Source organism: Glandiceps talaboti, chromosome 16 (genome assembly GCF_964340395.1).
Source record: "Glandiceps talaboti chromosome 16, keGlaTala1.1, whole genome shotgun sequence".
NCBI lineage: Eukaryota > Metazoa > Hemichordata > Enteropneusta > Spengelidae > Glandiceps > Glandiceps talaboti.
The window spans coordinates 14,863,645-14,878,094 of NC_135564.1; the positions used below are offsets into that span (position 1 = coordinate 14,863,645).

General features: G+C 36.9%; 2 protein-coding genes across 3 annotated transcripts; one reads left to right on the forward strand and one right to left on the reverse strand.

Annotated features, from left to right (window-relative positions):
- On the reverse strand, positions 1-7,357 carry LOC144447329 (uncharacterized). 2 transcript variants are annotated; one of them, XM_078137294.1, is made up of 6 exons: positions 7,261-7,357; positions 6,829-6,942; positions 6,050-6,112; positions 4,208-4,643; positions 2,872-3,799; positions 1-2,134 (listed from the first exon to the last, which is right to left on the reverse strand). In XM_078137294.1, exons 4-6 carry the CDS (start codon positions 4,589-4,591, stop codon positions 1,182-1,184), a joined length of 2,265 nt encoding a protein of 754 aa, XP_077993420.1. In that variant the 5' UTR covers positions 4,592-4,643; positions 6,050-6,112; positions 6,829-6,942; positions 7,261-7,357; the 3' UTR covers positions 1-1,181. The 2 variants fall into 2 exon arrangements, with proteins under 2 accessions (XP_077993420.1, XP_077993419.1); XM_078137293.1 differs by lacking the exon at positions 6,050-6,112.
- Positions 7,358-7,697: 340 nt separating this feature from the next.
- Positions 7,698-14,215, forward strand: LOC144447544 (FAST kinase domain-containing protein 4-like). Its single transcript, XM_078137592.1, has 6 exons — positions 7,698-7,776; positions 8,514-9,887; positions 10,533-10,778; positions 11,559-11,664; positions 12,585-12,699; positions 13,946-14,215. Exons 2-6 carry the CDS (start codon positions 8,561-8,563, stop codon positions 14,045-14,047), a joined length of 1,896 nt encoding a protein of 631 aa, XP_077993718.1. The 5' UTR covers positions 7,698-7,776; positions 8,514-8,560; the 3' UTR covers positions 14,048-14,215.
- Positions 14,216-14,450: the final 235 nt, after the last annotated feature.

Consider the following 14,450-nt stretch of genomic DNA (forward strand, 5'->3'; position numbering starts at 1 on the left):
CTTTTATTTTTCAAAAACAAAAACTTCAACATAAAGATAAGAAAACCATTATTTGATGTCTGTTGTGTTTTGTAATCACTGATTTATTTTCAAAGTAGCAAACAACTATTAATTCCTTTGTTTATTTAAAACATTACACGTAAAGATGAAACTACCTAAAGCATATATGTAAAGGGTACATAATATTTATTTATCACTGCATGAAAGGGTGGCATTTCCGGTTCCCTATACATAACAGTCACATAACGAAATTGCTGCAAATCCAGAACTGCCACAATTCCATTGTGTGACTGTCAAGTGTACGAAACTGGAAATGCCACTTTTCATGCAGTGTATGTATTAAAGTTATAATTTAAACTTTTAATTTCTTTTTAGACCGGGCTGCATAACCCCCCTCTTTGCCAAAACTCTTTACAGTTCGTGCAACGGGTGCATTTTCAGTCATCCCCCACAAACAAAAACAAATCACCAAAAAAAATGCACATGCCATTCCCCTCCTGAAGAGTACTAAATATAAAATGTTTTCAAGTGTTCAGGGAAAATTTGCCTTGTGGACCAATTTGATGGGAAATAAAACTATAATAGCCTGTTTACATCACAATCTATGATTTTGCTTTTCTACTAACTGATTAATTCAGCTAGGCCCCAATGCCAGTTATCAGCATGCATACCTGTTTGTAGATATTTACATAATATTTGCTATATGTAAATTATGTTGCTCTTGCGCTCATTTCAATGAGGGCTAATTTACATATTGACTTCATTGAATATTGTCAACTAGGCTGACTTACATTATCACTCTCCATGGCAACTAAACAGTTTGAGTGCATACTCTGAGCAATGCAAAGTTTGATGTGTGCTTTTCAGAACCTAACCTATCCTACATTTTTGCAAGTACAACTATATATTTTTTTACAAGCAAATTACAGAAAGAAAAGGTCTAGGCCATGAACAACATGGTCTGATGATGATAAGGCTACAATTGGTTTATAAGGTTTTTTTCTTTAATGGTAAAATGTTAAGTGAAGAAGTATTTATTACTGCTATATACTTCTTGTATAAATAGGAGGGGTGTTGGATGATTGACTGAAAAGCTAATTTCATCTTGGACAATTCTGTAAGATATAGCACTGTCGACATACTGTGGTATGTTTTAGTTACAAGCATGCTTTGTTGTATCCTCACAGCACTTCAAACCCCTCATTACCGAAATGGTCATTAACGTGAACTGAAAAGTCATTCATCGATATCGATTGAGGAAAGAGAGCATAACAGATAGGACATTCCCTGGGATCATCTCCTTCTTCTCCAGCTGCAATTCTACCACTCTGAGAACGCACACTTGCCATGATATGATCCTGCGTCCGTGAGTCTTGCCTCCATCTTTCAGTTTGGACATCGTGTGTTTCGTTGGGCAGGATGCCAGCTGCATAGTCTGCTTCGTGTCTAGGCGATTGTCCTTGCTGCCAATATCCTTGTTGAAGTTGCTCTGCTTGTTGCCAGTTTGTAGCAGGGTTAATCTGGTTTAGATTCCCATGATGTGCATTACCACTTCGATAGTTATCAGAATCTGGTTGATTTACAGAAGTCTGGGGAGCTCTATGACAGGGGATACCATCACATGGTGGTTTATCATTGGCTGCAAGTTCATCCTGTCCATCAGGTATGTACCTCCCACTACCTCCCTGTACCATGGTACCTTCTGAAGACTCCTCTAAGCTAGTTTTTGGACTAGCATGGGCCATTACCCTTTCTTCTTCATCAAAATAATAGTCCACAGGGTCTCGCAGTTCATCCGGCCGAGGGTGAAATGCAAATTGGTCATTCACTGGTGGGTCAGGTGGAGCTTTGGTTACACCTTCCTGATAGATCCTACCAGCACCATACAAGTCTTCATCATTCATTTCTGTTTCTCCACCTTCGTATGTATGTTGCTGTCTTTGCTGTTGTTGTTTTGTTTTCTTTTGATCAGCTATAGGTGGATAACGAATGCCGAGTTCAGACATAGGTTTGACGCTTGCTTCCATCATCCTTTCATCAACATTTACTTCGTCAGGTCTTTCCTCATCCAGCTTTTTCAGATTTAGACTGACTGGATCTGGTGGATAGATTGTTGGCCCTCCATGTTGATCAACTGGAAAAAAAGGAAACAATATTTTTGTAATTGTTTTGATACACCAACGACATCTGGTAAAATCTAGTTCAGCATGTTTACAAATAAACAAGCACTTGTTTGTGTATATCTTTAAATGTCGATTTTTTTTAATTATTAATACTAAAAACATCTTTTGGGAGCCACTGGAGGATTTTGAAACTGATGTAGCACTTCAGTATCTTGAAAACGTTTGTCAAATTGAAGTTATCGAATGCAAAATTTGTATATATTCCACTCCAATAACAGTATTGCTTCATAATATGTACTCCAAACTTCTTTGAAATAATAAGTATTGAGCAAGAAATTTGTGTTTAAGATCATTTTACTTTCTGTCAGTGCATGGCATTTTAAGGGTTCATGACTATGGTACATGTTAATCAGCTAAAAGACGTTACAGTTGAGTGGAAGATTTCCAGTAATTAGAAATGGAAGTAATACACATTTCTACTACTCTAATCGCAACTTTTGTTTCCTATGGATATATGACCCTCTAGTCTGAGTAAGGTTTCCAAAAAATCATAATTCCATAAAATCCCACTTCAACTTGAAGGAAATATGGGAATTCAAAAAAATCCATTATTGCAGTGTTTTGAAATGGTGGAAAGTCTTGTGTGGCTTAAGATAGAGTGTATACTAGTCTGGCATGCTAAGGGTTTATTTTATATTAATTACTCATAATGATATGGCAGCATACATAGTCAGACATATTTCCTTACCTTCTTGCATTGGCATGGACAATGGTTTATCTTCCCTCAGGGGTTTCGGTAATGAGATCATTTGTCCAGCATCCAATAAAGTTCTTAGAAGTTGATTCTGTGTGTCGACCTTCTCTTTAGCAAATGCCAGATATTTAGAGATATCCTCTACGTCCTCATTGACGTCTTCTGGCACACCATCCGTTTCCAAGTCATAGTCTGTTTCGTTTCCTGTGGTTTGAGTTGTTTGGTCGACACTCTGAGAGTGTACAAAGCTTGGAAGGGATGTACCAACATTAACAGTACTAAGAATCTGTTTTGTACACTCCACTTCTGCTTCAAGCTCCTCAACCTTCTTTTCATAGTTTTCTTTCAAGTCTTCAAACTCAGTGCCTAATTTCAAGTACCTCTTTTTATAATCTTCTTTCATGTTTTGTTCTTGTAAAAGTGTGTCGTCTAACTCTCTCAGTCTTTCTGTTAGATTTTTTACTCTTTTACTCAACTGATCATTCATGATTTCATATTCTTTAACTTTAAGTTCCATCTCTGTTAATTTTTGCTTGTGGATGTCACCATCTTCCTTTCTTTTCTCTTTCTCCTTCTCAAGGTCCTTCATTAAGGACTCGACCCTTTCCCTAAGTCTTGGTAGTTCTTCCTGCAATGTGTTCAGTTGACTGTGAACTATATCTGACTCCTGTCTTCGTAACAGAAGCTCGGTTTCATAGGTGCTTAGCTTTGTTTTCAGTGTTCTAATGTTCCCACTGTCATCTTCTTTTGGTTTTGCCTCATCACCTGCCACCTTTGATGAAGGTAATGAACTGGAAAAACCTCTTTCAACTAACTCTGACTTGCTTTCTCCAGCAGTGCCATCAACTGTGAGTTGTTCAAATTTAGTAATAACTTGACTAAGATCACCTGTCGAGCATCCACTGGTAATTATGTCTTTCATCTGAAAACAATAAAAAAATTATGTTTAAAAAATCTACACCATAAGAAAATAGAAAGGTTGGTCACTGAAACATTGTATCATTGCTGATTTCACCCTGCTCACAAAGAAGAGCTTAACCTTAATAAATTGAACATAATGTTAACTAGAATTTCATGTTTATGTTTTTGTTTTTGTTTTTGTTTTTGTTTTTGTTTTTGTTCACGGTTTTGTAACCTTTTGCACATGGGCTAGATGTTTTGGAATGACATGTATGCTAATGTTAACAGGAATTGGACAAAATTTGGTTCCTGGAACAACATTTGGTCATATTGACAGTGAGATGACTTGGGTCATGATTGGTGATGAGACAATTCAGATTATGGTCATCAAATTGCAAAAGGTGCTACATTTAAATATAAGCTCACTTGCCTCACCGATAAGTTTCCTTAGCTTTGATTTAAGTTCGTTCATTGTTTCCTGTGTTGGGTTACTCATTATGTATTTTGAATATTGATCAAGTAAAGCTTTACGAGATTTCTCGACTTCTGCTAATTTCTTGCTGTATTTTTTAATTTTGTTCTCAGCACTAATAAACTTTTTCTGAATAACTGCATTAGCTTCTTTCAAAAAGTGAATTGCTGTTTCTAATTCTTCTTTGCTTTTATCTCGTGGTACTTCATCAGCATCTGCGTAATCTCGAAGTTGGAAGTTTGGGTCTGGTTCCTCGGGTATGATGCTGAATTCTGAAGTGGTGTTCGGATCACTTATGTCCGAGTTGATTTCATCATAGATGTCGCCTCCTCCAGCTGCCATTCTACAATTCTTCTTAATTTTATCCTGACTGCATACCTTAGTCAGGACACTTCTGTGGAGGAAAATTTTTTTCAGAGATTAATGAAACGAACTTCAACAAGCTCTTGGTGAACATAACATTGAGATCTATTTTCTTTTCAAAAATGAAAAAAATACCAACAAAAACAAGTGTGTTCTCATCAAAATTCAACTATGTATGCTTCTAAACATCGAGACTGGCTTTAGGTTTACATAGCATCATCAAATCAATATTAAATTCACAGACATTAATGCAAAGTTAGGGAAGAAAATTACCATACAACAGACATCATCTGCTGCTCTTTAAAATGAAAAAGTTCACAAAACTGCATTTTTGAGAAGTAAAGCAGTGCATGGTAAGTACTTCTTTACATATAGTAGTAATAGAATGGCCATAGGTGAACACCCTACTCATGTAAGCATATATGTAACATTGGTGTTTGAAAATACTCTTGATTTTGTATCAGGAGTGATGTTATGACAAGTTTGGTATGTGTCAATTAGATGTTATTCCCCAATATTTTTCTTCGTTCAGCCAAGGAAAATATAAGAGATCTAAGGGGCCTTGTCACTACAAGTCGCTAGACGAGTAGGTCACGAGTATTTTCCAGCCGATTGAAAAAAAATATTGTAGAATAATTTAGTTATACCAGTGTCAGTAATATCAAAGAAAAATCTGGGAAAGTAATGACAATTTGAACGTTTTGACACATTTTGAACACAGCAGAACCAGCGACGCAGACACGCATTGTCATGACATTGAACAATCAGAGTGTAAATTCCCATATTAATGGTTAATAGTGCTGTCTGTCCTTGTGCAAGTAAGTCAACATTTACACATTGTGGATGTGTATAAGTTACCTTGGATCAGTAATGTGACGGTTGTTAATCTTAAATCTGATCAATGCTAAGGCTGGAGTGTTTTTATTTATCATATTTCATATGTACTGCCACAGTAGACATGAAATATGTCCGAAGCTTGTCCTTCACAAATTGTATAGATCATTTATCTAGATCAATACCAAACACATGTACATGTAAACAAAAAAGAGAAAGCAAAGGACAAACACAGAGGAACTAAAACACAGCAAACAAAACCAACCAGGCCTTCTCCTTGACCAGATTTCAATCAGATAAGAGTCAGTTTGGCTGTAAAAAATGTCATGCACTACCACAGATTTTCAATATCAGAAAACCTTATATCATCAAACATGGCCAGCACAAATAATAAACAAAACCAATCAATACATTGATAGGAACCTTGTCACAAGTTATATCATAAATTGCGAAGCCTTAGCAACAATGAAATGTACAGCAGAAGTCGGCAAATCAAATCTGTCTTGTCCTTCTACCTCCATGCTATAAATACCACACAAGCAGTTTTGCAGGGCAGCAAAAGAGATTAAGGAAGTGTCTACATGTTATTACCATATACCTTACCCATTGTATTCTCTCTTGTTATGGCAGTATCAATGACTATCGATGAGAAACTGTTATTGTAAACTGCGAACAAAATATGGAAATGAGCTCATTCTCTCAACAATGATGGGGAAATCCCAAAGATACTGACAGTGACACGGTTACAATGACCTCTTTGGCATACGATCTATGCATATGTTACTTATTTATTTCTGATTGGTTGCTTAGTCATATGAAAATGAATAATGAATATTTGTAGTAAGTTTTTCTACGAAGCAACTTTCTATACTTTAGCAGACATTCACTTGATGATGATGGAATTCTGAATGAAATAGAAAGAAATGGGACAATGAAATAGTTACATATCGAGTAAAAATTAATACAATACATATATTTACATGTTATTATAGTAAAACTTACTGGGTAAACATAACTGATTTCCTGCCTTTCTGCTCCCTACTTATTTCACGGAGAATTCCTACACGAGTTGGTATGAATTGCAACAGCATTTAAATTCGGTTGTCCAGTGCTAGTGCTGCATGGACTTTGAAACTTTTATCACAGTATTAAAATGGACATCTATATTCAGAACATATGTTTGGTCACGGGGGGATGGGGCACATTAAAGGATCGGTATAGTGTCACACACACTCGGGTCACACATCGTGACAATTTCTACTACGATTTGGTAGAACCCGTCTTGCTTAAAGTTAGCATTGGTTAGTATCAATACACTGGTCTGTTTCGTCACGATGATGGTAACTTTCAATATTAAACTGAGAATTCAAAATTCACTGTACCTTTACGCTAAACAGGATATTGTAACTTTTGAGATCCGCCAGTGCATAGTATCCAAGTTCTGCATCCGTATCATACAGCGTATGTCGTACACGTGGTTGCAGACGGCCATCGAACTAAGCACAACAAAAGAACGCAAGTCATTCAAAATGGTTGCTTTATTATTTGAACGAATGAGTCAGAATCATTTGTCTATATTTGCTCTCAAAAAAGTCACACCCGCATATCTTAACCTACGCCCACATAAACTAGACACATTGCAGACGGTGTAAATCGGAACTCAATTCTGATTTGACGTGAATGCTGAACTTGAACGACTTTTTACAGTAAACACAGTGAATTTTAGTGAAATACTTTTTGCATTATTCGATAAGTCTGCATTTGTTTTCTATCGGAGGGAATATCAAATGCGTTAATATATATATGGAACTCACCAAACGCCATAAGAGTCCAAACTAAAGTCTAGTCTAACTGACGTTGTGAAATAAATTTTACTCCGGGAAATCCCCCTTGTGTCACATGACGTATAGATGACCTTGAATGACCTCTGACATCTGCTATGTATAAGTTTTGTATTCATATTCATATTCTCTTTCAGAGTCGGTGTGCTCTGTGAACACCATACGGCAAAAACAACTAATTGTGCATTATAACCTGAACAAGGATGCTAGAATTACTTTTCTACAGAATTGTAATCTGGTATTGTAGACTTGTGTTTGTCCCTTACGTTCCTTTTTGTTTATACACTAGGTCACTGCCTTCCGATCCGGCACAATGTCATCTATCTGCGAATATGCTACTCCAATGTCAATCAGAATATTCGTTCAAACAGCTAATAGTTTGGTTGTTGGTATTTTGTTTCCTTACTTCAAGCGTCCATGTGTGTGGTGGAGAAGTGACGTTTCGTTTCGACGATTTTTTTACAACCATATCTTTTAACGTCAACCAAGGTGTGTTGCATTAATGTTATTTATTGATGGATTATGTTTTACGCGGAGTTATTTTGTCTGAAGTCGATGTTTGCATCTATATCTATCATGATTCAATGTCCCATGAACTGTGTGTGGTTGGAAGTTAAAATAATTGGACTTTTAGTTAGGCCATTACTACGTACTAACATTATGTTTACACAAATTATTTTGTTTCATACAATTAGTGAAGATAACATCGCTGCAGTGAAGGTCATTGAGAATACTGTATTTTTCTTTCTTTCGATCTGAATGAGCAATTAGCAGTGACATCAAAATATTGCTGTTGCTCATGAACGGTATTGGCGCATGCGCGTAAATATTGTTGGGTACGAGGAAGGGTATAACGGCGTGTATCTCAGTATCTGTGTGTGTGTGTGTGTGTAATCACATTTGTTTATGTATAGCATTGAAAGCATCAATATATACTTATGATACACATGAATACTTGTATACATGTATTTCACAAGACATGATTGTCAACAAATTATATGTATATAACACATGATGAACAGAGTACAAAATGTATCTTGTAACATGTGGAAGTTGTAGTGTGCCTTCCTTTCCCAAGAGTTTGGAGGGAATCATTGTTGAATAACATAGTTTATAAAGCTTGGCTACATTGTATTTATCTCCAATGATAATACATCAATGCTATTTGCAATGTTTGATATCGAAGAGTTTTCCTGATATTTGTTTCGTTTTTTTTTTCTCACCAGGGTAAATGATCAAGCTTCAACAATTTGGATGTTTGTAAATATTTAAAATGGCAGCCATAATTCTTCGGAGACTAGCGATACGTACCCCAGTCCTCAGGACTTGTCTGAGACCTGTGCTGTCATTGGCAAGATGTCAACAGTGTTCACCAATACTGAGTAGCATACAATTTCTTCCTAATACAGTGTCTAATACGATGCCTAGGACATTCTGTGTCGTTGCTGAAGACAGGCCACTTTTCAATCTTGACAGACTAAAAGGCAACATTGCACTAACAAAATTGAACGAAGCAAAAACTGTAGACGATATATTTAAAACAGTCAGTGAGTGTCAGCTGAATGAAGAAGAGGCTGCCTTCACCATCAGTCAACTGCATAGATTTTGTAAAATACAGGAAGATGTATCTCATGGAGACGTCACAAAAGATGACCGGTTTGATCAGCTTTGTCGTATTATTGGACAGAATGTCATGCAGTTATCACCAGGCAGTGTTGTCTCATCGCTGCGAAATTTGCTGTATATGGGTGTTGATTATGACCATTATTTGGTTAAGTCTCTAGAGTATGAATGTAAATGGAGACTGCGGAAGTTCTCCTTTCGGCACCTTACCATTCTAGCCGCGTTCTATAGCCAGTTCATGAAGACTAAAATGCAGTGTGAGCTTATGCGTGATATCGTACGAGTGTTAGAATTACGCTGGACTGAGATCAACCAACCGAAGTCATTGCTGATACTTATGGCCCGTGTTAGTCATCTCTCCCCAATGTTGATGGAGAAACTGGAGGATAAAGCTTTAGAGATGGCTGAGCAACTCAGTCAAGAAGATGCCCGCAGGGTTGCATTAATTCTTGCAAATCAGAATCGCAGATCTATACCGCTATTACGAGCATTAGCATATCATATCGTGCAGCGCCAGTATGAACTTGAACTCCAGGTTATGATGGATATTTGCTTTGCCTTTGCAAAGCTCAACTTCCACCATCAAGAGCTGTTTGAGAAAATTCTCGCAGAACTCCTACGCAAACTGCCCAAGTGTAATCCTAGGATGGTTGCCAGCTTCTCAAAGTCATTTTCATACTTAAAATGGTTGAGCTATCCTCTATTTGATGCCACTTCTCTGTACGTGGTCGAAAATTTACAACATTTCAAACAGCAGCAGCTCACTAACATGATTCTATCCTATGCAAGACTAAATTTTCAACCAAAGAATAGCGATGCCTTTTTCAAAGAAATCATACCCCAACTGGATCTTAGTGTAGACAGTCTCAAAGACAACATCCTGATAGATGTGGTGTGGTCATTAGCGATTCTACAAGCAGCACCAGGCAACTATCTTGGCAAGGTTCTTAACTCTGAATTCCAAGAGAGGATGTCAGGTAAACGAATGATTACTGCTATCAACTAGTTTGATTTTGGGGTGATAAAATAGCACCTTGTGGCACAAGCATCATGTTTGTAACCATTACTCAAGTAATAGTACTTTTAAACAAACCACATTCCAGTATATTGTCAGTTTGATGCGTGTCTTCTATAACATTACAATTTGTCTTCTGGCATGTTAGAACAGCTAGCTACATAGAACGGATTTCCTGAACATTTTTTGATACGCCTGATAAATTATAAAAAAATGTTCGTCATCAGATTATTTATAGTTGCAAGTTGTAGTTAAGTTTGCTTCAGTAAGTACAATATTGCAAGTACTCATTAAATGCTAAGCAAAAATTACACCCAAATACGTATAAACTCATCTTGTGCCCCTTTGATAATGTACTCATCTTTGAAATCTTGTAAAGAAGCCCTACTGCACTTGACATGTGTTCAGCCATTTTGGGGTGGTTTCTTGCAAGGGTTTATGGGAAAACATTTGGTGATGACATCATTTTTACCCAAATCTCTTTTTTTTGACATTCTTTGCCTTTTTTCAAGAAGGTGTGAGATATGTATTTGAAAATGTTGAAACTCAAGAGTTGCTGGCCTTGTTGTTGCCAATGTGTTTCTACTTTTTCTCTTGTCTTCAACAGATGGAACTTCTTTCCTGTCACTGAGCAACAGATTGAAGCTTCTACACATCAACACAGCAGCCAAACTGGAATGTAATAAATACCAAGGACCATATCTGTCAGATGACTTCATTAAATCTACCAATTCTGTTACCGGTAGAAGAACCACAGCGTTGCAAGTAGCTGTACAACAAACCTTAGTGAATGTGATGGGAGGGGATCAGTTTGTACATAACAAAGTACTCACGCCATATGGATATCAACTAGGTAAGTAAATTATGCAGTTGATACAAACTTGGGGAATATGATGGAGAGGGGGGTCAGTGTGTACATACCAATGTACTCGCACCATATGGATATCAACTGGGTAATTAAATTATGCAGTTGATACAAACTTGGGGAATATGATTTAAAGGGGGGGGGGGGCAGGGGGTCAGTGTGTACATAGCAAAGTACTCGCACCATATGGATATCAACTGGGTAAGTAAATTATGCAGTTGATACAAACTTGGCAAATATGATGGAAAGGGGAGTCAGTTTATAAACTGCAAAGTACTCACACCATACGGATATCAACTAGGTATGTAATGCAGTTGACACAAACCATGCCTTATCTGGTTGGTGGGGGGGGGGGGGGGAGTCAGTTTGTAGATTGTAAAGTACACTGTCAAGTACATGTAGGTAGGTAGGTAAAGAAGTTGACCCCAGAGTGATAACATAATGTAAACTGCTGATAAATCTAGTGTCTTTTATGATTTCCACTGTGCAGCACCGTAAGAGTTCATGTGTTAAAACAAGAAGAAACTGGAGAACTTTAGGAAAACTGTTTTGTTTATTTTGGTCAAAGTGGCTAACAACCTTCTCACATAAAGGTGTGGTTACTCAAACTTTGTTGGCACTGGAGGGGTTTGAACCCTGCCTGCAGTGGTTAGGAGGCAAACAAACTGACCACTCGGCCACTGACAACTCCGAAACATACATGTAATTGACAATTGGGAGTGTTGTGTTTGACAGTGTCTCGTTTTCTTTTTGTGTGTTTTTTTCTAGATGCAGAGTGTCTGATTGATTCTGAAATCAACCCACTAAACCCAGAGAAATACAAATCATTGGGTGAAGACGATGATAAATTAGATCTCCCAGATGGAGCAAGAAGGTGATAATATCTACAGTAGTGATGCATTATTGCCTAAGTCAAATGATGTACATGTATTGTTAACAACAAAGTCCAAAAAAAAAGTCCCCACAAAAAATTCAAATGAAAAAGAGTCAGTCATGTTTGTTTGAATTGAATTTTATACTAGCATGACGACTGATATTTATATCATGTTTAAGAAGTTGTACACATTTGAACAGAACATACATGATTTATAAATTAACACATCATGTAGCATAACATGCATATTTACATACTAATTAATTTGAATAACTTCACTGTATGCAATCTAACAACATGACCACGCCCATAGCAACAGCCAAATGATAATGTATATCGCAAAGATAGCGACATGGTTGGATAGGCAACTGGATAGTCATTCAACAAATGAACACTTATTGTTAGCATGGACTACCATATGGATAAACATTTTTAAAGACTGTACAGTTGTGCTACAATGCCATTGGTGGTATTTTTTTGCTACATTTAGTCTAAATGAAATAAACCATTTAAATGTATTACAACTCCATGCAGACATGTGGGTGCCAATATTTTTCTTAGTATCAAACACCCATTGAAGGGCGCATAAGTGTCCTTTGCGGTGTTCATTTGATGTCTGTATGGTGGCATGTGTAGTTCATTTCACTTTTGACAAAATGTAGCAAGAAACTGTACTCATGCAATTTTGTTCTTTAAAGTGTAGCGTGTCCAGTTCCTTATAAGTTTCTGCGTGATTGTATCAAACAGAAAAGCTGCATGATATTGTGAAATTCACTGTAATATAAAGGTATCTCAAAGCAAAAGTAACTATCAAGAACAATAAAGTTACAGACTGTTCCCCTGCAAAGATTTACATGTCCTTCCAACTAATAGTGTTTTGTAGTTCGTAAACTTTTCTCACATTTCCTATCACTATCCAGACTTGCAGTATTGGCTTGGGACTATCAAAACTACTGCTACCAAAGCAAGGATCTCTTAGGAAGATATGTAATGGCCAAGAGGCATCTCAAGAAAGTAGGGTATACACTTGTCGAGGTATGTTATTATTACTATGGAAAATGTGCTATCGCCAAACTGAGATAGATGCAGACTAAGTTATTGTTGTTTGATGTGGTAGAGTACACAAGTGTGCAATAGAGGTGCCGTGGTTATGTGGATATAATCACCTTGTAATCAAGATATTGTAAACACTGAATGAGGTTGAATGTGTGGCTATTTGAGAAAATTTATTTTGATTTATCAGAGATGCTACCCAACTGTACATGTAGACTCATTGCTTCAACATCCATTATTATGACAGAACCCTGTGATGTGTGAGTGCAAGTGTGTCGTACTTGGGGTATTTGCACGAGTGTTTGCAGTGTTCTCTGCGCCCGTACTAACATGAACATAGCAAGTGAAAGTGCAAATATCCATGAGTGCCCACCTTGGAACTCAGGCGGCATGAGATTCTGTTTACATATACATTAACATATGTTTATCTGAAAAAGCAAATTTCTGTAAAAAAATATATATATACTGTGTGATCACGCACTTTTGTGTACAATAAATGATTGTGTCCTCATTTGCATATCATTTGCATGCAGGTATGCAATAATGATTTCGGTATAGCACTGCAGTACAAATACCACTAGTATGTTTGTTCACCAGGGCAAGTAATATCACTGGTACATATGCAATAATACCTTTTATCAACATGAAATAATAGTTTGGGAAATCCTACCAACTCATGTCTACTCTCAAAATACGCTACTTTTGTTATCTTTGTCTTTAAAAATACCTAGTATTCAGAATGTTTTTATTTGAAAGCGAGCATTTTCACGCTTTTTTTCCTGTTGTTCATTTGTGATTGGTTGACAGCAGTAGTCTGTGTCTTCAAACTTTACCGTAGGTAATGCTTCAGGTGAGACTGTGTGTCACTGGTGAGCATAATGATCCAATATAAAAATAAAAGTTATGAATGTTTTATAGATAGATGATAGATAGATGAAAGAACAAACGGAGCACTGAATGTTGGGCTGATCCATGGTGTGTGGGTACATTCAACTGTGAGGTTATATTGTTGACATGATTGAGGTTTTAGATGCTAGATACCAAGGACTGTGTGTACATGATAACTTGCTATCATCACCAGCTACATATAAAACAATGTTCTCCATGCCTGAAATTTTGATTTGTACATTATTGGGAGCAAGTTAAGGGGGGGCCAAGAGGAAGTCTTACTGCCCTCTATAGTCGTACTCAATCTGTTGACTTTACCATTTGTTTTTTCACCCCACAGGTTCCATATTATGAATGGAATGACATGAAATCTGAATGGCAGAGGGCAGCATTCATCAAAGATAGAATCAACAAAGCTATAGCTGCAGAGGCAGCCACGTAAATAAGAAAAAATAATATCACATTCAGTTACAGCAGTGCACTTTTGTTTGTTGTGTTATATATTATATTTGTACTGTACTTCCTTCATCTTTTCTGGTGAGAGCGCCCTCTTTCTTCAAAGTGAAGTAATTACTTCAAATAGGATGAATTGGGAGGAGGGGATGTTATACTCAATTGTCAATATAATTGTAGAAATTATTCTGTATGTGAAGGGGAAAGGGGGGGGGGGGGGTTACTTGAGTTGTGAGTCATATCCAGACAGGTACAGTATTTAGTGTACCAGATACACAATTTTACATGCATGTTTATGTTAATGAGCTTAAAAAAACTTTTACCTTTTCTTCTCCTGTTAGACTTAGCCATAACTTTGTTATTTAGTGATTATTTTAAAAATTCACCAAGTA